Source organism: Mugil cephalus, chromosome 15, assembly GCF_022458985.1.
Source record: "Mugil cephalus isolate CIBA_MC_2020 chromosome 15, CIBA_Mcephalus_1.1, whole genome shotgun sequence".
In the NCBI taxonomy this organism is placed as follows: Eukaryota; Metazoa; Chordata; class Actinopteri; order Mugiliformes; family Mugilidae; genus Mugil; species Mugil cephalus.
In genome coordinates, this window is record NC_061784.1 from 20,032,086 (window position 1) to 20,059,131 (window position 27,046).

General features: G+C 40.8%; 1 protein-coding gene and 1 long non-coding RNA gene across 5 annotated transcripts; one reads left to right on the plus strand and one right to left on the minus strand.

The window, feature by feature from the left end:
• Nucleotides 1-1,512: 1,512 nt before the first annotated feature.
• pitx1 (paired-like homeodomain 1) lies at nucleotides 1,513-13,554 on the plus strand. Of its 3 annotated transcripts, XM_047608035.1 has the most exons (5): nucleotides 1,513-1,648; nucleotides 2,595-2,649; nucleotides 7,303-7,452; nucleotides 8,563-8,765; nucleotides 12,131-13,554. In XM_047608035.1, the coding sequence occupies exons 2-5, from the start codon at nucleotides 2,604-2,606 to the stop codon at nucleotides 12,677-12,679; spliced, it is 948 nt and encodes a 315-aa protein (XP_047463991.1). In that variant the 5' UTR covers nucleotides 1,513-1,648; nucleotides 2,595-2,603; the 3' UTR covers nucleotides 12,680-13,554. The 3 variants fall into 3 exon arrangements, with proteins under 3 accessions (XP_047463991.1, XP_047463993.1, XP_047463992.1); XM_047608037.1 differs by lacking the exon at nucleotides 7,303-7,452; XM_047608036.1 differs by lacking the exons at nucleotides 1,513-1,648; nucleotides 2,595-2,649 and adding an exon at nucleotides 6,935-7,194.
• LOC125021817 lies at nucleotides 5,303-24,764 on the minus strand. Of its 2 annotated transcripts, none has more exons than XR_007114371.1 (3): nucleotides 24,629-24,764; nucleotides 19,978-20,088; nucleotides 5,303-5,914 (listed from the first exon to the last, which is right to left on the minus strand). It is a non-coding gene; the product is annotated as an uncharacterized LOC125021817 (long non-coding RNA). The 2 variants fall into 2 exon arrangements; XR_007114370.1 differs by lacking the exon at nucleotides 24,629-24,764 and adding an exon at nucleotides 21,905-21,932.
• Nucleotides 24,765-27,046: the final 2,282 nt, after the last annotated feature.

The following is a 27,046-nucleotide window of genomic DNA, read 5'->3' on the forward strand; positions in this document are numbered from 1 at the left end:
ATAGATTGTAATTATTATTTTGCATTTGATTTTAAAATGGGTTAATAACAAAATCATGATCAGCGATGCAGTCTGTCCGCGGATTAAAGGAAATACTTTAATCTCCGCCTCGGCTTCTTTTGGCCTACTATGATACTTCGCCTTTTAGGCCTTTTGTCCATTAATGCAACAGTGTTGACCTGACCTAAATCATCAGCTCATTTGCTTTAGCTCAAGGACGGTTTTGTCATCTTTGTTTTCACTCTCTTTCCCCCCTTTCCGTCGGTGCTCTGGAGCACAAAGTTCTAGATGTTTTCATCCTCCGTTTTTAAAACATTAGCCTAATTATTTCCTAAACTGCGTTCTCTTTTTATCTCTATATATAAATAATTATATATATATTTTTTGAACAAACATTCCTTCAACAGGTCTGCGGTTCAAGCCACAAAACAATTAAAACGTGGTACAATTAAAAGTCTTTTGAATAGCGTCGCTCAGACCCGTGCGTAAATATTAGGATATGGATAATTATTGTTAAATAATGATCTGTTAACAAGGGCTTTGGCCACAGCGGTCTGTCAGTTTATTGTTTGCCGATTGAATTCATTATTGAAAAGAAACACTGCCGTAACTGCAAACGCAGCCAAACAAAACGACAGGCTTCTGTACGTTTATACAAATGAACCGCTGCCGAATAAAAGGGGAGAATACGGTGACTTTTTATGTTTGGTGGTGTTTGAATGAGCAAATATAAAATCCGAGAAAAAGAAAACCCGTCAGATCAAGGAGTTAGTCATTGTCGCAGTTAAAACAACCGCTAAAACTCAAGAAGAGTGAAAATACGAGAGGAATGTTTAATTGTTGTGAGAAAGATTTAAAAAAATAAAAATAAAAAATGACATACAAATTGTGTGTTTAAACAAAAACGGTTTAAAATATTTTTCTGTCAAAATTAAGAAAAATGTATCATTATGAATTAATAAATAACACCAATAATTTTATATAACACATACGCGTATATTATATCACCCAACAAAAGTATTATTAAATTATTATTATTATTATTATTAATAATAATAATAATCTAAGAATGTATTATTATTATTATGCTGTCTTGTTGAGTTGAATTGTATTATAATTACATATTATACTTTCATTTTACGCTCCACCCTTACTGGCGTAAAGAAATGAAGATGAAAATAAATGTAACCATCATTACCAAAAAATAAGAGTTAAACATGTCGGGATGAACAAAAAACTGGGTTAAAGGTGAGAAGGAACATGACACCAGGTGACGATAATCATGAAAGTGTGCAATTCTGTTAAGACTTTTTTTTCTTATTATGCTGATGAAGAAGCACGGGGATGGAGAGGAGAGGTGCAGTAGGATGACGAGGGTGACAGCGGGAGGGGGGTGGAGGGGGGCGTTCGAGTGGAGGTGGAGGTGGCTGCTGGGGGGGTTTGCGGTGCGGTGACGTCAACGCGAGGCGTGCAGAAGAGCATTGCCGATGAAAACCAAGGCTGCGGCGCAGAGACAACCAAAGCGCTGATTACCGCGGACGCAGCATTTACGCGCAGACGACGCTAAAGTGGATTTACTGAGCACCTGCATGGAGAAAGTGTGAGGCTTTATTCCCCCTTTTTCCTGTCATCTGCTGGGAAACAACCGGTGAGTAAAACACGCGTAGTGCGCCTTTATCTGTCCGAGCACTGGTTTGAAGGTCGACGGCATCTCGCTCTTGTCCGTTTTAAGCTTCCAAATTTGAAAATGACTACACGCATGACTCTGTGTCCACGAAGATAAAGGAGATTCAGTGTCGACAAGTGCTATTAATGTGGGTCAGAGAGGCTGGAGTGAACATGAGGAGGACGGAGACTGAGTGAATGGAGCTTTACGCACAGCATCGATTTGTGGAGTCAAACGGGAAAATATTACAAAGCAGAGTCATTGTTATTCAATGTGTCAGAGCATTAGTGTCAGCCAGATGTAGCGAGCATCCTGTTGTGGGCTACTGCCTCCGGTGTGCTCCAGCGAATGGCTCCAACTGATGCCTTAAATGAATATAAAGTGCAGACGCACACTGAAGCACGAAGGGACAGAAGGGTGCTGAGAGAAGATTTAGTGAGGACATAAAAGCAGCAAAGGGATTCCTGTAGATAAGAGGGTCCTTGTGTGTGTGTGTGTGTGTGTGTGTGTGTGTGTGTGTGTGTGTGTTTATGGCAAAGGTTAGTGTCTGGTATTTGAAGTTAGTCAAACATCCAAAAATCCACTTGAAAGAGTTTCATAACAGAACACAATAAATAACTAAAGACAAATGAAATAAATATAAATGATTGTTTTATTGTGTGTTTTCGTTTTGGTACCATTGTCTTTAATTTGCCCCCTCTTTTATTTTTTTATTTAAATAAAAAAGAAATCAGAGAAGAGCAGCTCCAGTATGACGTTTCTTTGTGGTCTAGGAAAGTTGCAGGATTATTAGTGTATAGTGTTTTCCAACCTGTATTCAGTGTATCATTTAAATCTAAACAAAACTAAACGTATTTGCCTTCGTTTTTAAGTCTATGATTTCGAAGAAATTATTTTCTAATCAATCTTTTCCCTCTGTGTCTTTCAGGTAACTGGAATGGAACTGAATCTGTCGAAGAATGTGATTTCTTGTGGGGACCCAGGTATGACCTGATCATTGATCTCTGCTCAATTAAACACTTCAATTGCCTCTGAGATAATTCATTTTATTTTTATATAATTACTATTATTTGAAGTATTCTAATGTGTTTAAATCAAAACTGTCATGGAAATCTTTGGAAAACTGAATGATGCTGCAGGATTATTTGAAGCACAGTCAGGACTTCTAGAGACGTGTGCACAGTCTGCGTCTGGTCTTGGTGCGTTTATGTAGTGGGCTGATATGAATCGTCAGATAATACCTTGCAAATAGGACAGAGAGAACATCAAATGAAAGCAAACTGAATCATTCACAGCGAAACCTGCAGCCATTGTGTCATTTACGCACAACAATCAGCTTTATCTTTTTTATAGCTGGTTTCTTATGATGATTTCTTGCCGAGTTGTTTTGGAATAAACCAAGCCAGATGGGCAGCAAGAAACAAACAGCTTTGATTTCTGTAATATTTGCCTTATGTTCAGGAAAAAAAAAAAAACGTTTTAGCTAAAATAAAAATATGATTTTCTGGATTTAATCAGAGACAGGCCCTTGCGTAAAAGAGACACGCGGATGTTTTTGGAAATATCCAGGGTTTTAGTCAACGCAGGAGAAGAACGCGAGACGGAGACTGATTGTGTGCATTTAGTTTAATTTCCGGAAATAATCATTTACAATAATGACCTAGATTCAGCTTAAAGGTCAGGTCCCTCAGGCGCCTAAAACATGCTCGGACAGCTCAGTAGTTTTCCATTTACAGTGTAAGAACATAACGTATAATTGTGACTATTTTTGGGGAGTCAGAAACACTCGTGTGTGTTTTTACGCGTTTCGTAAAACGGCAGAAAACAGCGGCTGCACTGACAAAACTCGATGGATGCAAAACTGGCTTCAGCTCAACGACGAATGAGTCGTTTGAATTAAATCCTACCAACACTGGCAAAACATTTCTCTTATGGACGTTTCTCTGTGATGGCCATTAGAGGTTGTTTTATTTACACCTGCATTCCCTCTGTCAGGTTGTTTGTTGGTTGTCAGATTCCAGGCCAAACAGTCCTTGGACCAAGCAGGGAAACCATCACCAAGGCAATAATCAGCTCTGTCCTTCTCCTGTTACTCGCCGTGTCCAGTTACATCTCCGCTGTTGTCCCTGCCTTTCAGTCCGCTCGCCAGCTTTAATTTTCTATACGCTTTGTTTTTCGGCCTTGTGGGTAGCTTTGCTGCTCCCGCTTGATAAAACACACCAAGACTGTATTTTTGTGTGTTTGGTGTGTGATTAATGGCGTCTGCCGAGTTTATTTTCACTTCTTGGAGGAAAAATATGAGTGTTTGCATTGTCACTGGCCTTTAACCTGTCCTGCCGGATGGAAAGGCTTTTTAACTCATCCATCACACGCAAGTGCCCTCCAGAGCAGAGGAGGGGCAGGGCGCGGGCAGAGATGGAGGGTGAGGAGGCTGGTTATTTAGATTAGCCCAATCTATCAGGGTGTTATAAGGGGACAGAGGAAGGTAAAACTCACAAGAAAAACCACCTTGGCTAACACGTGCTTTATCCTATAATTCTCATGGGCCTTTGGGTTCATTTTAATTTTATTGTAATATTTTGTGCTGCTTCTGATGAATATATCTTCATTCATTTTGCCTTATGAGGGTTTCCAAAGCGGCCTTTGCTAAACGTATAGCAGGACGGCTTCAGTTGTGAACTTTAAAGTTCACCATATAAGGCCCACTGACTCTCTTCACGGACACTAACCTCCCTATACGCTTCATTCATCCTTCACAGCCTGCATAGTAAATACCACCTGCTGATGCGCAGGTCTTTGAGGTCACCTATATTTATCTACTCTTCTTCCGTTTACTTACTCGAGTGTCTTGCGGGTCTGCCCCAGTTGTATTAAATTTGTTTTCTGTGTCAAGTATCCCCTCAAAACAGTTTTACGCACACGTAGCTCTGAAACTGAGGAAAGGGGTAGCGGTTTCATACCCAAAGGAGCTTCAGTAGGCAGAGGCGGCAAACCAGTGACAGGACTGAGGCTCCAACAGGTCAAGGTGACGCAGGTTTGAGCTCAGAAGCGCAATAATGACATATGTAGCTATGTCTACTATAAACGTTCAACCCGACTGATTTGGTTCGTTATATTTCATGTACTTATGCGTAAAAACTACAGGCCATCGGAGTAGCTCCTCTCTTCTTAAAACTCTGTGTGCAGAAGCTGAACAAATATATAGATGGGGAGGGGGGGAAAGGCAACTGATTGTTGAGAGCTTGCACAATTTACTCCTGAAAGGGCCTTCGGGGGAGCTTTCCGGTTGGACTGGGATCTTGTGTCAGAAGTCACTGTCATACAATGGCCCGAAATGCTCGAGACTGGCGCCGGGGACAGACCCGAGTCTCAGACGGCGAGGCCACGAGCTGGTACGCTTTTTACCTGACACACGTAACTCACAGGCCGAGACACAACAAGGTAGCAGGTCCGTCGGTCTCATATTGCGATTGTGAGTCCCCAAAATAAATTCAATAAACCCAGAAAATTTAAATTTTAAGTTTGCCGCATTTGTGGTTCGCAGACACCCGTTTTTCTGTTTGGGCGCGATTCCGCAGACACAAAAAGAAATGTATTTACATCACCGGCAATGTAGTCACTCACAGAGATTAATAATACAGGCGGGTTTTGGTCGTTATATTTTTGACAGAATATATTCATAATTCACAAAACAAATTATGATTGATGGTATGACTGATTTTCTTTAAAGAATAAGAACGCTTCTGTGCATGTCTAAAGAGAATGACTCACAATAGCGCACAGGCCTAATGCAGCCATGAAGGGAGTTTATGTCCACAATGTGTTTTAAAAAAACAAGATTAAAGATTTGAATTGCTGCTCGTGTGGGTTGCTACGTTATGTGATAGAATCGTCTAAAAATCGACTTATTCTTCGACTGCAAGGTGTGCTGCAGTTTTTTTTTTTTTTTTTTTTTTAACTCCAATTCCGCATACGCCGAGATCAGCACGTCAGCATCTGGACGAGGCTTTGCAGTTCTGCACACGGGCACATGGACGTTCTGAGGATCACAGTCCACCTATCTGAGGCATGGCAAGCAGTGCGTGTCTGGGCTGACAGATCCAAATCCTCCAAAGAAAGAAATATCTGATTTGATCTCACATGTTTCCCCCACCTTTATGAAAATGACACCACGGGAACTGATTTGGATTCGGTTCAAAAACTGTCCGATAACTTCGGTTTGGGCCAACTTCCTTGACGTTTGGCTGCCTGAGAGAGAGACAGAGAGAGAGCAGTGTAGCAGCCGTTTGTGCGTCAGTGCCAACAAAACAGAAGGAACTCAAATGTGTCACCAAACAGGAACTGTATTCAGGTGTAGCCAGGTGTAACATTAGCAGCACAGTCAAAAAAGAGTTTTTTTATTGAAAGGATTAATCCGGGTAATAGAACCAGAGTGCACGTTGGCGTTTGAATATCATTTTTTATTAAATGTCTGAATATTTGTCTGATTGTGCAAAGTGCCGCGCAGATCCGCTGCTGTCAACAGATTATTATTCTGAGTTATTTGGGAGAAACGATATGGCCCTGGTACATAAAGCACGGTGCATGTCCAAACCACATCTTGTGAAGTGATGAGAGAGTACTGCGATGTGCCTTTTTTTTTTTTTTTTTTAGTCCTGATTGTCTTTGTGCAAATGAATCAGTGAGCTGACAGAGCAACTCTCGGCAGTTTACATTTCTCGTCATTCATACCCACAATAAACTCGATATCAACGCGCACTTTTTACGCAGAGGAAACAGTAACTGGGCTGGTCAGTGTTAGATGGTAAATGTTTATTCAGCTCAGCACATATCCGAGATACTGTACATTGTGTGGGTGAGTGTGTGTATAAGCGCACCCAGCTGCGCGGTGCTGGACAAATTTCAAACATGCCTGCACGAATAAAAGGCCCATTTTACTCCATAGGAGAAAATAGTTGCACTGCGCGCTCCCGACTGCTAGAATAAAACGAACGCTGCAAAAAGTATCCATCCTTATCACCCATTCAGTCCGACACTGAGCATTAGAAGTGCTTAAAAAGGGACCAAACTGCAAATATGGTAAACATAACTGATCAGCGCATTTAGTTAAGTGCTCAATGTTAATATTTTTACTCTACACTTACGCTCGGAGACGCTTCCTTTTGTGCGCGAAATAAACGTCAAAGTAATTAACGTCTCTTTGTTTTACCCTGACGTCAGTCCATATCTTGTCTGGGCGGATATTTTCTTGCAGCGGGTACGTTGAGTGGGAGGGACTCCTCATTTAAGGAGGTTAAACCCAGCCGATGGGTGGGTCTCAAGTGTGTGTCGCAGAGTCGGAGCTTCCTCTCGGTCATAGAAGCTTTTCCCTGCTGCGGATAGAAGGAGAGCGCACTGGGCCGTCACTGCTGCACACGAGAGGAACGGGACTGTGTGATTTGTTTTAGACCGCTACCGGGCTCGCTTTTCTTGGAAGAACAAGACTCTCGTGGAAATTCTCCCTGCATGGTTCATCCTCTCATGTCGTGGTGTGTGTCTGACAGCGGGTGGATTTTTTGTAGCGAGGCTGCTGTGGAAAGCTTTGTGCGCCCCAGGATTCACCCCGTTTCCTCTTCTTACGCATCCTTCTCTTCAAGGTGGGATGAATTTGGACAGAATCGCAGAGGCAGCGAGAGCACCGCCGCCCCGCGACGTGGCCCCCGCGTTTCATTTACAGAGAACTTCAAACAGCAGTCGAGAAACTTTAGAGAACTCAAGCAGCGAGTCTTCAGACACAGAGTTGGCAGGTACAGAGTCAGAGTGCTTTTAGCAACTCGATTCCTCCTTCTGGGTACAATAACAGTTTATTTTAAGTCTCCATGAGCACGTTTACTGCTGGCTGTCAGGGAGGCACCCCGGCACTTTTAAGGAACAGAAAAGGGAGAATATTTAGGCTAACTTGTATTATGTCCCAGTGTTTGCTTGATTTATTTCCATATATTATAGAGGACCACGCACATGGACGAGATAGACAAATATATAGAAATGTGTAGTAAAGATAGTTTGGTATCTTTCTGTTTGTTAATTCGCAGAAATACCGAGCAAGGGAAAAAGCCCAGTTTTGGTGCAGTTACACCCCATTTTTTTGTTTATTGCGCTGGCTGAACCAAACACTTGGCAAGATCCCGAGGTCTGTCAGGGAAAAATGTGCAGAACAGCCTGGCCTGCAGTCAGTGAATGCATTAAAACAAACTATAAATACTGAACCCATCCACCAATCTAAACTAAAAGCCAGAAGGTCCGTATTAACAATTCCCGGAGACGCTTTGTTCTTCATCTTTGCCACGTTTTTTTTATGAAAACAAAAGGCCCTTTTCTTTTCTCCGCCTCAGTCCACATGAGGATGAAATAGCAAATATGTGTTAAGGTCATTTTCTCGGTGGATATTATTTATGGCTTCAAGATCAACATCATGCCGTGGCTTAACGTTTTAAGATGCTTTTTAGTTTGGGCAAACGTTCAAGACACTTTTCCGTGTTTGACCTTTGCACGTGTGGCCCCTTCAGTTTAATGAGGCAATCTTGTTAGGACACAAATACAAGATAGCAGTGGGGGGATAAGAGTGAGCAGGCGTCTCGGAGAGAATAAAGAGCTATCAAAGATGAAAACAGAGGGAAATGTGGGGTTTTTTGAAAGAATCGATGTACAGCATTAATATATAACTTCTCTGATGCATAATTTTATTAAAATCATTGTAAATAATTTAGTTACTGTTTAGCGTTTTACACCGTGAAATATATAACCTCTTGATTAGTTAATCGCCCAAATTATTGCTTTATTCTTTTGAAAAATATATGCCTTATTTGTATGCCATTCGAAGTACGTGCATTTATGCCAGAACGACTTATTATCTATAGAAAAGGAGAGGAGTGCTGAGCACCGGAGCGATGACGGGAACGCGGACGACCCCAAGAAGAAGAAACAGCGGCGGCAGCGGACTCACTTCACCAGTCAGCAGCTGCAGGAGCTGGAAGCCACCTTCCAGAGGAATCGCTACCCGGACATGAGTACCAGGGAGGAGATCGCCGTGTGGACCAACCTGACCGAGGCCAGAGTGCGGGTAAGAGGCCAAGCAGTGCGTAAAGTGTGCGTAATGCGTGCGTAAAGACGATTTGATAAATGGATCCTATTAAAATAAATACGCGAAATGTTAAGCTAAATACACCAATAGCAATATACAATAATAGTAACTTAATCAGAAATTTCTACAATATTAATTAAATAAAATGAATTCATTTAAAAACACACAAAAATGAGGAAATGATGGTGTAACATTAGTCACATCAGATACAAAGGCGCGCCAGTTTCTTTCAAACTGCATCCGCTGATATTTATTATATTTCTGGTAAACCTTTGCGGAGAGCGCAGACTCATAACCCACCATTTGTATTAAATATCAGGCCACGTTATATGGTACCGAGCTGTATTTTCCCCTGAACGACCGATGCTCTTACTGAAATACAAATCCAGCTTTTTAACAGCGTCCACGAAAAATATTTGGTGACTTAAGGGCTCAGTACAAGCAATAAACTAAATCTGGGGAATAATTCCGAGACACGCTTAAGAAAAATCTGATGACATAAAACTGGGACATTTACAAAAAAAAAGTGTGTGTAGTGTTAACAGATATTAAATGGAAGTCATCCCTGACTGACAGTTACGGTGCATCCAGAGACTAAATCCTTTAGCTTGTTTAACCACGTGTGTGATTCGCCTGGTTTCTGAACTGCCGGACTCATATGGCGCGTTTTAATTAGAGATTCATATTTTATGTTGGAAATTTAAATGAAATAAATGTTGCCTTCAACTTTTTTGGCATTGTTGGACAGGACGCATCCCTTTTTAAGGGTGTATCCGAGTTTTAATGGAGCCAATAGAGGATTTGTCTTTTGGTGACATCATCACCAGTCTGGATGCTCGTTTCCCCCCATGGAGGAGACAATTTATGTCACCAAATGTAACCGTTGCAGCCGTTTAATGAATATGAGCAGCTTGCGATTATATTCATCCAGAAAATACGTCCATTTGAATCACTTTAATTTTGGCGAAATTTCCAATTTTACTCAGGTATTCATTGCTGCTGTTCCGGAAAAAAATAACAAAAAAATAGAAAAATGTGGTTTGCAAAAAAACAAAACTATTGCAGTTGGTTTTCATTTACAGCAACTGGCGCCTGACGGACAAGCAGAACATATCGTCTTAAATTGCAGACACATGCATACAGCCGTGTAAAAGGCAAGAGCGTAAAAGATTTTTTTTTTTTTTTTTTTTTTTGATGTCCCAAAACACGTTGAGAGTGATGGGGTTTCTTAAACCACGGAAAGGTGGATTTCGCACAACGTAACCCTTTATTATGGCGGAGTAAAAAGAAAACAGTGTAAAGAGCGTGGATGAAAGGAGCAGCCTGAGTATTTAATGTTCAAGTCTGACCATTTTAAAGTTTGTGGAACCGTTTTAGGATCATCAGTGTTTACGTAAAAAAAAAAAAAATTGATTGCTAACCGTGGTCAGATTCGGGTTTATTTGCCATGTCCATGATTAAGAGACGGTTTCGGACCGGATTTTGTAAAGCGTCTCGATGTGGTTTGTATTGCTATTGACGCTATAGAAATAAAACTGAATAAAATTGAATTGAGTTAGCAGTGCTCAGAAGTAGCACAAACAAACAGTGCAACCTATGTAAAAGTAAAGTTTTTTAAAAAAGGAGCATATGAATCAGCTTTAGTGCACGCTTTGTCTTGTCACACTGGAATTAAAAAGCAAATATTAATTTTCCCCCAAACATAAAACCGAAGTCTGAGGCGAGCGGTGAAATGCAGCCTGCGCATTTCCTCCACAGCTCTCTGTCACATCGCTCAAGCCTTTGTGGACAATTTGTCGGCAGCACCCTGTTCTCTGCATGACTATAAATAGCCTCCGCGGGCTCCTCCGATGAGACCACTTGTAAACTGTTTCTACTATGAATTAAAAATGACTCGCAGAGTGCCGACTAACGGATATTTTGTCAGCTTTCGATAAGGCGTGAGGATATCCAGATGCACGTTTCTGATTCATTTACAGTCATCCCCCCGTGCTGCTCGATTCGTGTTGTAAACCTGTTGGTTTTATTTTAGCCAGTCCGTCCTGCACGCTGACATGTACTGTAAACACACACACACATAGAGGCGCTAACTTGACTCGCAGGAAACACGGAAATACGCAGTAAAATCTGCACTGGGGCACAGTTCGGGCTATAATTCAGGTCAAAACACATTTCTGTTGCTGTTACTGTTTAGGTTCTGCAATCTGTAAGCAGCGTTTGAAACTACTTCGTATTAAAAAGGGGAGATTTTAAATTCTGGGAATAGAAATATTTTAAGAAGCGAAACAAATAGCGGAAAATTGGGAACAAGAATTGGGAATTAAAATAAATTTGTCTCGTTTCAAGAGCTCATTTACACACTAATAAAATAAATGTCTTTTAGTAAAAAAATAAAATAAAAAATAAATTATATATGGCACTGCACCGTTTCACATTTGTCATGTTAAAGTGTATTATTCTGTGTGTTATTTTCATACACGAGGAAAATCCAGTTTATCGAGTTTACTGGACAAAAAAGCAATAACGGCTCAAATGCAAATTTACAGTCGGGACTCTGGAACTCAAAACTGAAGATACATTTCCCCCTGGAAGAAAATATATTCTATACGTTTTCAAGACCAATTTGTTTTTCCTGAAAAAAAAAATGTGTGTCATATTTTTGATGTCTGGCTGTATCAAAAGGCAAAAAGATTTTACTGCTAATTTTAAATCACTTTCTTCCTACAATTCTAACACGTAAAGTCTTTTGATATTTAACACTGAATGATGGGCTTTTCAAGGAGTTTGAGGCTAGAGCGTAAAATTAGGAAATTTGCTGCAGGAATGTGGACTGACTGTGCGCATAAAACATTTAACCCTGGATTTTAAAGAAATTACAGTACACGTTCACCAGCCTAATTCAGATCTAAAGGGACACGGATATCTGCATTTCCTTTTTATTTTCAACATTTCCGGGGGAACTAAAGCCGGCGTTTGATGTTTGCTGCCCAAAGGCAGAGAAAATGATCGGAGATGAATCAGCTCCCGTTCATGATATTTTAAGACAGTGCAGCGTGATTTATGCTTTCTGTGTGTGTATGCTGCTAAGCCACTGTGATGATGCCCCCGTGCAATTTCGCTGTATTACTTATACAATGACAATAAAGGTATATTCTATTCTGTATTCTAATGGGATCCTGGATCTTACAACTGAATAATGCACATTTAAGATAACCCGGAGATTCGGAGTTGAGGTGGACGTGGTTATTATGGTCAAAAACCTTTGAAAGTAAGGGGGAAAAAAATAGACAATTCGGGGTCTGTCTGAACTCATCGATCCTTACTAATGCGCGTGTCTCCTGCAGGTATGGTTCAAAAACCGCCGGGCTAAGTGGAGGAAGCGGGAGCGGAACCAGCAGATGGATCTGTGCAAGAACAGCTACCTGCCGCAGTTCAGCGGCCTCATGCAGCCTTACGACGACATGTACCCGGCGTACACCTACAACAACTGGACCAACAAGGGCCTCGCCCCGGCGCCGCTGTCCACCAAGAACTTCACCTTCTTCAACTCCATGAGTCCGCTCACCTCGCAGTCCATGTTCTCTGCGCCCAACTCCATCTCCTCCATGACCATGGCCTCCGGGATGGGTCACTCCGGGGTGCCGGGCATGCCCACCCCGGGCCTCAACAACATCAGCAACCTGAACGGGATCGGGACTTCCGGCATCAACTCGGCCATGTCGTCGTCCGCGTGTCCGTACGGGCCTCCCGGCTCCCCGTACAGCGTTTACCGGGACACTTGCAACTCCAGCCTGGCCACGCTCAGACTCAAATCCAAACAGCATCCGACATTCGGATACAGCGGCCTGCAGAGCCCCGGGTCCAGCCTGAACGCGTGTCAGTACAACAGCTGACGGGCCAAAACGAGAGGGGCCTAACTTTTACAAATATAAATATATATGTGATTAACGGACTCGGTGTGAGAGCTTATGGGCTATACCTGCGGATGCATGGGGGGAAAAAAATCAAAGACAACTAAACTGGATTAGTTGCAATCATTTTTCAAAACAAAAAAGAAAAAAATGGATGATGCGGGTTACATGTGTTTACCAGTGAACTTGCACAGCAATTTAAATGTCCAGGTTTTTTGGATTTCTTTTTTTTTCTTTTTTCTTTTTTATGATGAAGACGTGTTACATTGCTGCACTGTACATATCTACGTGTAAATATATACAGGTCTAACATATGAAACAGACGATGTGATTTTTTTTTTTTTTTTTTTTTTTGGCGCTTGCTTGCTTTTGAGGACTGACTGTGTGGGCGGGGGGAGGAGGGACGGGGCAACCAATAGGATAAAGAGCAAAATAAATAAAATAAAATAAAATAAAAGTCTAGCTTATAAATGAATCCAGACTCAATGAGGGCTACAAAAAAAGAGAAGAATTCTAGCCTATACTGTACATATTTTATACTGCTTCTGTGTGCTTTCTGTTTACCGCATATGCAGGCTGCCACCGGCCCGTTTGAGTCTTTGACGCCTCCTGTTTTTAAATGTTTTTTTTTTTCTTCTCCCCCCTCCTCAATTTTGTTTGCTGAAATAGAAAAAAACCCGCATGTTTAACTTGAGTGCAACGTGTTTTGTACGATAATGTAAGACTACAGAAGTACGTTCATTAGCCTAAGCTGTATACAAAAAAAGAAAAAAAAAGGTGATTCAAAGTCCTCATGTGTTTATGGTAACTTGCTTGTTTGAATAAACTCCAGGAAAAGAGAGGTTTATTTCAAGAGCTATATGTTTTAGAGGAGTCTTTGTGCGACGGGACGAGCCGCGGTGAAGCAGCGAAAATAAATACCTTAGACAAATATCTGCAGCGCCACTCGGCTCAACACAGAGACATGTGAAGATTTTTTTTATTTTTTGAGAAATATCAACACTAACTGGTAATAATCTGATTTTTTACTGCTACCATTTTATTTTCCTTTAGTTAATTCTGGGTCTTATCCTCATAAATATTCTTTCTTTATTGCAAAATCCATTTTCCGTGTGGAGGGAATGAAATCCAGCAGGGTTTAAACACATCTTGAAATCGTCCGGAGCTCATCATTTCTGGGATTTAAAAGGATCAGTGCTTAAAGTCTTCCTTCGTGTACCAGGGTATTGTTTTGGGATACGTTTTATTTGCTAATATATATATCGATTTTTATTTTACTTGACTTTGCCCCCATCGCAGCCCCTAATGACAGTACCGGGCTCATTCAGGCTGAGGTTTGGCACAGGCGCGCATCCGACTGACATTTTTTTATTTTTTATTTATTTTTATTATTATTTTTTTTTAAGTCACCAAACAAAAATGCGTGTTACTCAGCGTCATTTCTCTCGGATGTTTCTGCTTCATTACAGGATCGGCGTGGTTTCTCTGAGCTCATCCTAAGGCGTGTACTTACAAATACGCGCACCAAAAAGGCAAATTACGCCAGTTTGATGTGGAAAGTCTGGAGTGCAAACACATTTAAAGTCCAGCTGTTAAACTTATCAAGGAAAATGTTTGCATATTGGTTGCGGAATCATTTCTAAAGAGGCATTTAATTTAACCCTTTTATTGCCGGTTTATTCATACAGATTTATCACTCAAAGCAGATCACAATTATCTTTTTTTTTAAACGAATCTGGGCTATAACTTTCTTTTTCTTTTCTTTTTTTTTTTTTTTTTTTTTTTTTTTTACACTGATCTCGGGAAGATAACAGCAGGTAATGCGAGGTGAAGCCGTTCATTTACCCAGTTTATTTCAAGTGTGGAAACAGTCCTGCGCAGCCTGGACGAGTGCGCACAAAATGAGTTCAGTCAATACCGTATCTGGTTTTCTGACACCTGCAGAAATCCCCATATCTATATTACTCACCATTAGTCTGATATTAGTGCGCTGCGCAATGGCAGAGAGCTTAAACCGATAGTGATCCGTGTTTGAAGGATATCAAGATTAGAGGAAACTATTTAATAACAAATTAAATAGAAAACACTAAGATACTATTATGCAACCTGGAAGACGTTGTTAAACCCAGACTATAAATCGTTTAACAGCGTGTAAACAATATAGTGACTTTAAACAACCAGTGTCTTTTGTAATTCGCCATTTTTAGTTCATATTAGAGTTTACAGCTCTTCGCTTCGTTTCTCCTCTTTATTTTCCTCCACTAATAATCCCACTGAAAGCTAAACTGTGTTTATATTAACCCTCATGGCATCATATGTCCTTTAATGTTCCTAAATTAAATATTTTACCATAACCTGGAGCCTGTTTACGACGCTCAAAAGTGGGTTCAATTCTTTCAGAAGTGGGTTTATTTATTTCTTCTGGTCATGCATTATTCTCCTATAAAGCAAATCGTATGTTTTTGGGAAAATGTCGCAGGCGCATCGAAGCCTGAAGTGACCTCATCTCGACATTTATGCGCTTTTCTTACTAATTAAATCCCACAGTGTAATTACCGTCACATACTTTGGCATTTGAGTTTTAAAAGCTGTTTATCCATTTCTCATAAGGGCGAATATATTTATATTTCTAGATAAAGTGTGTACCATTTTTGCTTTTTTAGTTTAGGACTTTTTCTGTCATTACATTCCTAGAATATTTTGTATTAACATTCAGTGAGTCTGTGACACCTGAAAGTGAACATGTGTAGACTTTAGATGCATTTTGGTGGTTTTATTGCCAATTAATGACATGAACCGTTTCTATTTTAGTAACTGTCACAGAGTTTAGTCGAAGCTCTTTTGTCGTTGGTAGTTTTTTTTTTTTTTTACCATTTGCAACAAGTCACGACACCAGCAGCGCGCACCGCTCCAAATTCTTTCCTTGGGCGCGCCCGCGCGTGCACGCAGGGGCTGAGCGTTTACTCAGGGCGGGCATGCGCACTGGCTTCAATTGCAGCTATCCGCTTTGATTTGGAAATGTTTGACGGGAGGACAAAGCGCGCCAGAGGCTCAAGGTGATTTGCAACAAAAACAAAGCGCGCGCGCCGTCGTAAATGTTACCCATAAATCCCTGTTTCCAGTTATAAATAAGACGTGAACGCGCGTGAACCTGGAGGGCAAAGGTTCAACGTGTCGCTTTTAAATAGCCGGTAAATATTTGAACTAGAGTTTCTCTGGGGAGGAAATCCCCACTGCCCCTGAATTAATAGAACAGAATAGAATAGAACAGAATATAAGTTTGTGTAGAGTTGTGAGCCTAAATGTTTGAAATCAAAGGTGTTACATAAGCATGGCTTGCCCTAATTGAACACAATACCTTCTCTCCCAGTGTCCCTAAAGTGTTCAGCATTTATGGTGCATTCAGGGGCCTGCACGTAGCCTGTAGTACACAAGCTAAATGGAAAACATCAACACACACTAAGGCTGTTCTCAATCCAGCAAACTGATCCACAATTAATGGAAACTCAAGCCAACTCTTCTCATAGGAATTTATATTTTTTAAGCACTGTACCTTTTTAGCTTAGCAGATGTAGTTGCATGCTCTTCCTCCTCTCATATCGACTAGACTGACTACATTGCCTGGTAAATGCTTTTGTATTCATGCAACACCTTTAATGGTACTCAAAGCATTTTGCTGTCACACCGATCTAGTCATTCACACAAATGCTGTCTACGTAGTGGGCATCAAATCGCTAACCTTCTGAACTAGAGTATTATTATTGGAAATACCATACATCACATAACGACACCAGTTTGAGTATTGAGATGGACACGATGAAGTTCGGCTCTTCCTTTCATGCACGTTACATCAGTGATGAGCGTAACCTCGGGCAAAAGGTGAAGTTGGACAAGAATTTATTAACAAATCATTGAAGATTTGCCGCTTCTGTTTTTTTTTTAGTCAAAACATGAAACTTGTATTAAACCAAAAGTGGTATTATTCCATGACTTACTGATCAAAACAGGAATTATGCAGCTAACACTTTTAACAGTCTCTGTAAATAACATTAAATCGAGGCAGGATGAAGAAGAAATGATGAGGCCGTTAGAATGTCACCAGATATCATTTCTGATGAACTTTTACACATTACAAGTTCCATAACAGTCATATTTAAAATAAACTGTTGCACACGAGCCACCAAGAATCTGCTCCTCTCACGTCACCATCCATGTACGCACGTGTCTGGCAATGGAAACGCCTCCATTTCGAAAACCTTCTCAAAGCTAAAACATTTTTACGCTCTCATGAAGTGGTTTTTACAGATCAATATAAAAATTTATCGCAAAAGTGCAATGGAAACACTTGTTTCGCATTTTCCCGTCTCCACCGTCACTGGAAATGACGCAGGGGGTCATGTGACCAGTTAATTTGAAGTCCATCTTCCTCAAAGTGAAATCTCACGAGAATTTAAGAGCATTACAGCTCATTCGCAAAACACATTTCAAGTGAGATTTCAGAAATATGGCTTTTATTTTGCGAAAAACTGTCAAGGAAATGCAGCTATTGGTAATTTGATTTATTGCAAACTTGTTTGAAAAGTTTCACCATTCAAGTGCGACTTAATAAACTAATGTTGGTCATGTCTGGGCCCTAAATCTAGCCTCAAGACTTATAAAGAAATTTTTAGTTTCAATGCAATTTTAATTTACGCAAATTACTGTAAATTAACTGATTGTAAGTTACTATTCCACAGGAGCACTGATAGGTCTGCGTCCCCTGATCAAACAATGAGGCTGTCATAGGAGGGTTACATCTACACCTACACCATAATATCTTCCCAGAGGCCCTCTAAGAGGTCACTGCCCTCAGGGAAATTAGACTGTAGTGAGCTATTATGCAAATTATTTAAATAAACAAATGCAGACATGCTTAACTGTTGAGAGAGAGGAAACACTTTCATTCTCATTTCCAAACATTAACAATTAGGGTGGAGCAACAGCCGCAACTATGTGTTTTGCCAAAGTGTTTGACGGGCACAATTTACGGCCCCGTGACATGAGGAGAGGCCAAAACTTTGAACTTGTCGCAGGAATGTCATTGCACTCCTGTGACCGACATCTCAATGGCGTCAGCGACCCCGCCCTTCTGGTGTACCCTAATTAACAAAACAAGCTGCCTTCCCTCAGCTATGACTACAATGCTGCTCGACTTCTGTTCGTCTTCCGCCGCTGCCAGTACCAGCTTGGTGCAGCAGCAGCAGCAGCAGCGGCGGCTCACGTGATCCTGAAAACCTGCACTGCAGCTGCAAAACATCCGAGTCCCAGTGTGGATCCTGGGCTGTAGTCTATTCAGGAGCATAACCAAGACCCTCCGATCAAAAAACAGCTTTTATATCCAGATCTAAGACAACTGTTGTACCTTAAAAACAAAACCACTGTTCACACAAATAATGTCAGGAAATACCAGAAAGTTGACTGATAGGTTGATAGATGTCATTTTAAAACACATTCCTCAAGGAAGGTAGGATGCATGCATTCCCTTTGGTGTATTGAGGAAAATGGCTTACACAAAATGAACTGGTATCATCTTTGAACATACTCTACTTTTACAGTAAAGTGAACCAACAGGCTGATTTGTGAACTGCTACTACGCATTTGATTGCTTCTGGATTACTGTTGCCATAAAGCTCCATCACAAACAAGACGCTGCATGTCTTTGCACACTTAACTGCATCTCCCAAGACTGCATCTTTTTTTTTTTTCGTGCGGTCTTCAAAGCATGCAGAGTTTATGTCACTGTAAAGCTTTCTCTCCCGTGTCGTTGTTGTGCGCAGCTAACCGCAGCTCAGCCAAACTGTCACAGATAATAAACTTATGGCAGCTGTGACTGTCACTTCCACCGTCGCAGGCTCTAAGTTTGAAATGCAAGCTGCATGTAATTCACTTGTGTCAGGATCCATTTCTTTCCTAATGGAATTAGACAATGTCCTTCATGTGGGATTTTAAATGCTGCTCGCGGTGAAATCTGATCCGGTTTTCTTCCAGCGCCAACACGAGTCAACATCCGTGCTCCAGTGTAATTTCGCATGGTAAATACACTCATCAGTTCATTAGGTACACCATAGATAACAAACGGGTTGTAAATCTTCGCTTCATGAAGGCTGTGGTCAACAACCACTTAAAGCTGTTGATTGTGCTGTGGTTTGTAGTACTATCAAATCGTATTGTGTTTCTATTATTTTGACAACCTTATTTTAGTAAATAGGCTAGGGTAAATAATAGAAACACTTTTAATTCAAGACAGTTCAACAACACCTTATCACCTTTCTTACACTAAAATGGTCATTTTCAGTACTGTACCTAATGTTTTGGTAAGACAGTCTACACCGATCAGGCACAACATTATGACCACTGACATGAGAAGCGAATAACATTGACCATGTGCTGACAATTCAGTATTCTGTTACTTTTGGACCCATCGTTCATTCACGTGGATGTTACTTAGACATGTAGCACCCACATGAAGAACACAAGGTGTTGACCTGGCCTCCAAATTCACTAGAACCCAAACTAATCAAATGTCTGTGGGGTGATCCACTAACAACATCATGTTCCCAGACCCCACAGAAGTCCAATGTCCCTTCTCTGATGAGTCACAACAGTTTTGGAGGCTCAAGGGAGACCTACACAATATTGGAACGGTGGTCATAATGTTATGCCTGATTGGTGTATATTGAGAAGAAAATAGCTGAAAATACTGACTCTTGGCTCCAACTAACATTACATACATTCAATGACATCTGATGCAAATGGGAGCTTCCACTTTTATGAAGAGTACGGGAGAATACCTTGTGCACAGACCAAGACAATGAATGTGGGCCAGGTATTTCCACCCCTGCGCTAATGCTAATGGGGCTCAATATAAGCAAATGCCTGCAGTCTGATTTTAGCGGCACCGTAACGCCAGCGGCTTCAAAAGGAGTTATTCAACAATCAGTCATGTTCGAGTGTTTACATAATTTGTGCAATGTATGCAATGGCGATATCATGATAGTAGACAAAGCAGTCACTTGGCTGTGATAACATGAACTCACTTAATATCGAGCCTGCACTCTATTACGGTGATAGCATATTAGCCACCAGACTCTGGATGGATGGACCTTTAAAGCCACATTCTGTTTGTATCATGATCCTGACACACAGTTTAAAGAAGAAACACTTTTCTTGAGCACGTTTGACGTTCTCAAACATCTGCTATTAATGTCAGCGATGTGTACCAGGAAAAAATAAGAGTGTACCTTTTAAGCCGTAGCAGAAGGACTCAGCATTTCCACACCATTATCCTCGTGCCCCCTTGCGTCTCTTGTGCATGATCCATGTCTGCTTCAGACGTTTTCGCTATCCGACTCCTGTGGACAGAATATTTTAGTTGGAGGTAATGTCCCATCTAAAAGGATGTTACTGTAAAAGCAATTTACAATTCTCTGACCATTCTCACACAATAGCTCTTCATCAATTAAGTACATACTTATTGTTCAAGTCTATTGTATATATCTGCTTCTGCCCTTCATTTTTTCCTCTAAATGTTTATTCTGGAAGTCTAATTTGTGCTGTGCAGTTTTTCTAATTTTTTAAAAGTTTATTCAAATGCTTGTCTTGTACCATTGAGCACAGTGACTCTATGTGCACACATACTTGGCCAATAAAGCTGATTCGACTAATCACAGGCAGATACAGGGATGAAAGTAATTTAAAATAAAATCTGCTTTATTTTGGTCAAGGATGTACACCAATAATTCTTCAACAGGGGTTGCAGGTCACAAAATCTTTGGTTGATGAGACATTGTTCATATATATATATTTTATAAATTATTTTCCCCCGGCCTATTCTGTTCCCAGGTGAAATCCTATGTTTATGTCAAGTATGTTTAGGTTTACAGCAGTTGCATGGCCACCCTACTGTTGCACATGTATATTTGAACCTGTGCATTATTCAAATAGCTTGATATCGAATCCAAAATGATAATAATAATGTATATTTACCAATAGCACTAGGCTGAGTTTAATATAGAACATATAGTAGGTAGGGGGTCCCTACTTAACCTCTCCATCAGTTGGCCTTGGCTTGAAAAACACTGAAGACCCCTGATGTACACAGAAGATATGCATGTATGCACCAAGTCATTTACGCACACAATGAGTAGTGCGCACACTCGCAGAAGTGGGCAGCTGTGCAAGCAGAGCCCGTGGAGCAGTTCCTAAGTTAGGTGCCTTCCTCAAGAGCACTTCACTGCGGGATGTAGAGGGAATTCAATTCAGTGACCATGCAGTCCACTTCTCTAACCACAGCTCATGAAAACTCTCAATTATATTTCTCTAGTGGCTCAAGAGTAGCCTGGAAGCCAGCCCGACTCCCCTTCCTCACGAAATTTTGCAGCGGAAAAAGTTGGTGAGCGACCGCTCGTTTGGGAACAAACAATGCGTTGAATCTGTATTGGTTGAAACACGCCCCGTGGTGAAACGCAAACGTGTGAATGTGTCACCAGACTTCAGGCTGGCATAAGACTTGAGTGTGTTTATGGAACTCAAGCCAACATTTTTATATTCAACAGTTTTTGTATTAAAAAAATAATTATATATAGATTGATATGTATACACACACACACACACACACCATAGTTTATATTCTAGAGTTAACAGAACTGTGATTCTATCAGAAAAGAAAAACTAAACAAAGCATATTATATCAACATGCCATGAGGGCAAAACAGTCTCAGCCTCACATCAGCCACTTGAAACCTGCTTCGTGTAAAGATGAGTTTGCATAATCTGCTCATATCACATGATGTCACACTATATGCACAGGTTAGGCAGGTATAAGCATTGCTGAGGTGACAGAAAAAAAAGGAGGGAACCAGAGGCCTGCTAATTTTTAAATCCCACCACTCCAGCAGCTGCTCTCGATTAAAACATTTCAAGGTAGCAGGTTGAGGAAACCTGTGACTGTTTTACTGCAGACAAGCTGCCGTGGAGATTTCCCTCCATTTCACGGCGTTTAAATCGAGTGTGTGCTTTAGTGTTTGTGTGACAGAGGATTCATGAGTGAGCCGTTGTTGGAAGCTGCTGCAGAAAATCAGAGCAAAGCATGAAATAAATCATCAGCATCTGGATTAGATAGCAAGCTAACAGATATCCAGACACTGTCTTACCACTGACACCTCTTACCTCTTAATTCTGGGCCACTGGCAAAAGGACCTCACCACCTTCTCAAACCTTTTTTATACTTCCTGGTTGTACCATGTTGGAAGGGGCGGCAGGGGTGTGTGGTTTTTATGAAAGGTGTGTAATGTGGTGACTGTGGAGCTGTTTAGTTTTTTTTTTTTTTTTAAATTTTTATAAAGATATGTAATTAATAAATATCTGTGTGGCCAAAATCTATGTATGTTTTCATGCTTCGCTCCCCCGCTGGTGGTTTAGTCCACTCCAATTCCTTAGTTGAGCTGGTGGGAAATTAAAGATGTATGGAGCCCCTAAAGGGACATTGATGGGTTTAAAAAAAAAAAAAAGAACTTTCGCAAAAGTTTTACACTAATATCGCATTGAAAATAAAAGTCAATAAACTTCTCCCACTCCATTTTCATGCTTGTTTTGTTTTCGTTCTGAGCATGAATGACCTGAAAGAACATTGCTACTAGTGTAAACAGTTTTTTTTCATCCCCCCTTAGCGAGATCTCGCAGACGTTTTGCGAGATCTTGCAAAAGTTCGTCTTTCTTTTTTTTTACCGTACATAAAATAAGAATAAAAACTCACTTGCCAATTCATTCTACACTAGTAGAATCAAATGCATTCTAATATGATAGACCTTGCGACTTTATGAAGGTTAGAAACAAATAAAAGAGCTGTCGATTCAACGGGTTTTCACTGTGGAGGCTGTGGTTTGTTTATTACTCTAACTCTGTTTGTTTCTTACACATATCAGCATGAGCTTGGTGACCTTTATTATCAGGAATACTTGCACTGTACTTTATTTTGAGTCAGTGCCACAAACCTCATATCCTGCTTCCTTAAATACTCACCAGAGAATTAAATTAACAAGTTTGAGTAACTTTTACTTTTTTTTTTTTTACATTGTCCAGTCTTTTAGGAATTTATTTTGTGTTTCCTAAAAACTGAATCGTATATTTATGGACTGATAGCAGCACTTTTAGCTTGGACCTGAAAGCCACAGTCAAAGAAGGATGTTTTTGCACTTTAAAGGTATTACTTTACAGAGGAATGGTAACAGTCTTTGGCCTTTTTTAAACATAAAATGACCATAAATATTAATTATTTCAAATGTGAACGGCATGACGAGTGTGTTCAGAAGCTCCAGCATGAATGATTTGTGTAACTCCAATTGAGATTCCAACAAAATATCCTTGAACAAGATACCAGTTCTGCAAGAGCATCAGCCAAATGACTCCAACAGCCCAGCAGCTGCTTATTTTACTTACTTCCTCCTCCAATATTTCACTGCACTTCCCACTTTAACACCGTATATTAACACCGTATGTTCAACATGAAACCAAAGTTAATTGGTTTTCTTCATGAATGTACCATAACTCAATCAGCACACATCCAACGCAGTGACACTAAGATCAAGTGACAAACCAAGCCAACGTCTTTGCTTTGCTGCAAGTTCCACTTTGATTTATGGAGCTGCAGATGTATTACAAAACACTGGATCACGCATTCAAAAGAGCATTTGGCCAATAAGTGCATGCTGTTGCAAGCCCAAGTACAACAGCATGAATTACTATAATTACACATGTCCCAAGAAAATGATGCTATTACCCCCAAGACTCTGTCTCTGTACGGCAGTAATTTCAACAAAGCTGACACATGACAGTCATTTTGGGATTAGTGACGGTGCTGAGTTGAGCTGCAGAGACTTCTCTGCTTTCTTTTCGTGCGTCTGTGCATGAACCTCGCTGAAAAGAGCGGTGGGTGGCTGAGTAAAGACCGGGACAGAACGTATAAAGGATCTGACTAAACATCCTTTATTTATGTTGAAGGCAACCAATTATGTGACTTCTTAACTCATCTGACTCCCTAACAGCTGAGAGCGCACAGTTACTTCCAGGATATGAATCATTAAGATCCTGAACAAAGCTGTTGCTGTCTTCGAAACGCCCACTCGCCAGAGGTATCACAGCTTAAAGGAGACAGAAAGTGACTGTAAAACAAATGTGATACAACGTCTCCTGGAATGGACTGATACGCGTAGACGTTGCATCTGATGGATGTTAATCTGCTGCTATGCAAATTTACCATATTCTGTTTTTATGCAAGAGTTTGGACTCTTTTTGTAGTGTTAATGTTGTCGTCAGCTAATATGTATCTCCTACATTAGATTAGATTTAATTTTATAGAGGTATGCAGTGACGTCACCGTCGCTTGGGGCCACGCCCCCTGAGTGTCAAAAACATGGTGAAATATATTAGTAAATACCACATACAGTCAGTGGTAAACAGCCAGACCAGGAAAAATGTGGATTATCAGATCAAATTAAGGACAATTGAAGTCGACAATGATCCATACGAACTAGTGAGGTTATTAAAAGTGGATCAATTTCAGACAGTTTCAGTTAGTTTTAGGTAAATTCAGTTATGATAAATGTAGCTAAATAAAAGATACTAACGCTAAGAGCTTTACTGGGAAGTAACGTACAATACTGTAGCCTCTGACCGGACGTTAGAAGGATGACGAGGAGTAGTCGCAAATATTCAGTTAATTGTGTTATTAATTGTTGGAACTAAAATAGTTACTGTCGGCCGTAAATACGCTGAAACGTCCACAAATTTATCTGACAGCCCTCAGAACGCAACTTAGAGGAAGAAGAAAGTAACTTCAGACTTACTTAATAAAATATATGTATATATATAAAATACAGCATAAATTTATATTACCTGATATTACATGAGAACCACATGAGATTCCAGTTGTTTCTTCTAATGCAGCGAATTCGTCCTTTCTTTGGGAGTCGGAGATATTTGTAAAAATATATCTCATTTCAAATCTGTTGGTACAGTCAGTCGAATAACGGCTCTTCACTTTTTTTTTAAATTAATTTTACAATTTAGGCGCTAGAAATGATTGAAACTAATGTCGCTAATCTCCACGTTCAACTGTCACTTTCTGCTACTTTCATGCCGTAACCACGGAGACTTGCGGTGACGTCACATGTACACATGTTGCACAGGTACATACACAACAAAATGCAGTAAGGCATTTCAAATAGCAAGTGTAATGTTAATATTAATATATAGATACTATGCAGTATGGGCAATTAGCATACCAACACATGATGTACAGTATGTACATATGTTTTGGAACATTACAAATTATGTGCATACACATACATTACCAGTTAAAAGTTTTGACACACCTTCTCATTAAATTGACTGAGAAAGTTTGTCCAAAGTTTTGACTGGTAGTGTATGTGTGTGCATCTGCATTCACCTCTAGCATAGAACATATTATACATCACCGTGCTGTACTATGGAGAAATGTTAAGGAGAGTAATCTAGTTGTGTTCTTTTCTATGTGTTTTCACGTGTTTGGTCTCATCTATCATTATGCCCATTGCATTTCCTACATTTAGTTACCCTGCCATTACTTTGCTAAAGCGTTAGCCTCTGTGGCTTCTACACCCTGCCCGGCAGTGGTGTTCTCACAACTTACAGCTGTTGTTACCACTCAAACACCAAGCTGTGTACACAACTTACCATGATGTAACCACAAGCTCACAAGCTCCATTTCAAGGCAACACGACTGTCATGTTGAACGAGGCAAGTGTCAAAAAAAAACACATGTTGTGCTGTAGCATCGATGCACATGAATGTTGTTTCCTTGATATGAAAGATAACTGGTTCTAGTTAATGATATACAGCATGATTCAGTCCAGAATCCTCATCCGGAGTATTCTGGCTAGGACAGAATATGTGCATAGTGTGTACGATATAAGAGCAAAGACTGATATTTTGATGAAAGCAGATGGACTCCATGTTTTCAGTCCAAATATAATGAAAATGAGAACAAAAGGTTTTAAAAAAAGTTTTAAAAGGACATGGTTTCTTCAGGACAGTGACATTTGTAATGGATGTCTGGGAGCCCCTGCTGCCGATACTTAGCGTGATATCCATTACGGCAATCCCTCAGCTCCGAGGCAAAATATGTTTTCCTTACTGCAAAGAAAGTAGCTAGCTCTGACAGCTTATCGTTTAAATGGAAGAAGGCAGCACGGAGCTGCCATTTATCAGCCAAACAGACAACAATATGTTTCTGTTCACGCACATGAGAACAGTCAGTGGCTGTTCGGCTGTTGCTGCCGCGCCACATGGGAAACGTGCGAACGGGGGGCACTTGATCAAATCGCAAATGGCACACAAATGTCTTCGCGAATGTCTGTGATTACTATCAGAGGTCCTTGTGCAGAGTGGGTTGCCCCGGCAGACAACGTGCAACATGCTAAACGCTGGCCTGTGCACTCTCTCCCCGGAGGCTACAAAAGCAGACTTAAGTCGAGATTGACTTTCGATGACCTTGTTATCTTTATTTGCTGGTTTCAAATTACAACTACCAGTCAACCGCCCCTTCCACCTCCACCCACCTCCCTCCCTCCCACCCCACATGGCCGGAGAGTGAAACTGCAGTTCACACACTCGAGGAGAAATATGGGCCGCTACCACGGAGAACAGCTACTTGGACACGTCCCAGGAAGCCTCTCTCCCGCTTGAGGTTTCTTTTCTCACTCACTGATGAAAAGCCCACTCCATCTCTCTCTTTCTCCTTTTGACTCTCTCAGGGGCACGAGACATTTATGCTGGGGAGAGTTATTATTTTTCCATCTCAAGGTCTGCTCAAAAAAAAAAAAAAAAAAAAAGAATCAAGGCATCCCCCACCCGCCCCGTCCCACTCATCTATTCTCGACTCTCACTTTGCCTTTTACTCCCCTCCACCTCTGCAGTCTCTTCTTTCTCTCTCATTCCTTCTCCTTCTTTTTTGTCTGTCTGACCTCTTCTAGTGTGTGTGTGTGTGTGTGTCTGCGCTCAGGTTGGACTGCTGGCTGTGCAGAATTAGTAGGTGAAACTGAAAACGGATTAAGGAGCCAGAATCCAGGGAGTTCACTAATGGGAGGGCTGGCTTGGCTGCCTGCTGCTTCTGGCCATCAGCTGAGGCCAATTATCTGAACGGGCCACATCTGGCCTGGCCTGGCCTGGCCTGGCTTGGTGCTGCTTGGCCTTGCGCTGGTTAAAAAATTAGCTGCTACACAGTTACGGTTTTGGAAATTGTTTGTTTCATATGATGCGAGGATTGGGCTAGGA

Coding starts and splice junctions, on each gene's coding strand:
- pitx1 (XM_047608035.1), top strand. CDS start 2,604: ATGGAACTGAATCTGTCGAAGAATGTGATTTCTTGTGGGGACCCAG. Junction 7,453..8,562: donor TTCAGACACAGAGTTGGCAG/GTACAGAGTCAG, acceptor TATTATCTATAG/AAAAGGAGAGGAGTGCTGAG. Junction 8,766..12,130: donor TGACCGAGGCCAGAGTGCGG/GTAAGAGGCCAA, acceptor TGTCTCCTGCAG/GTATGGTTCAAAAACCGCCG.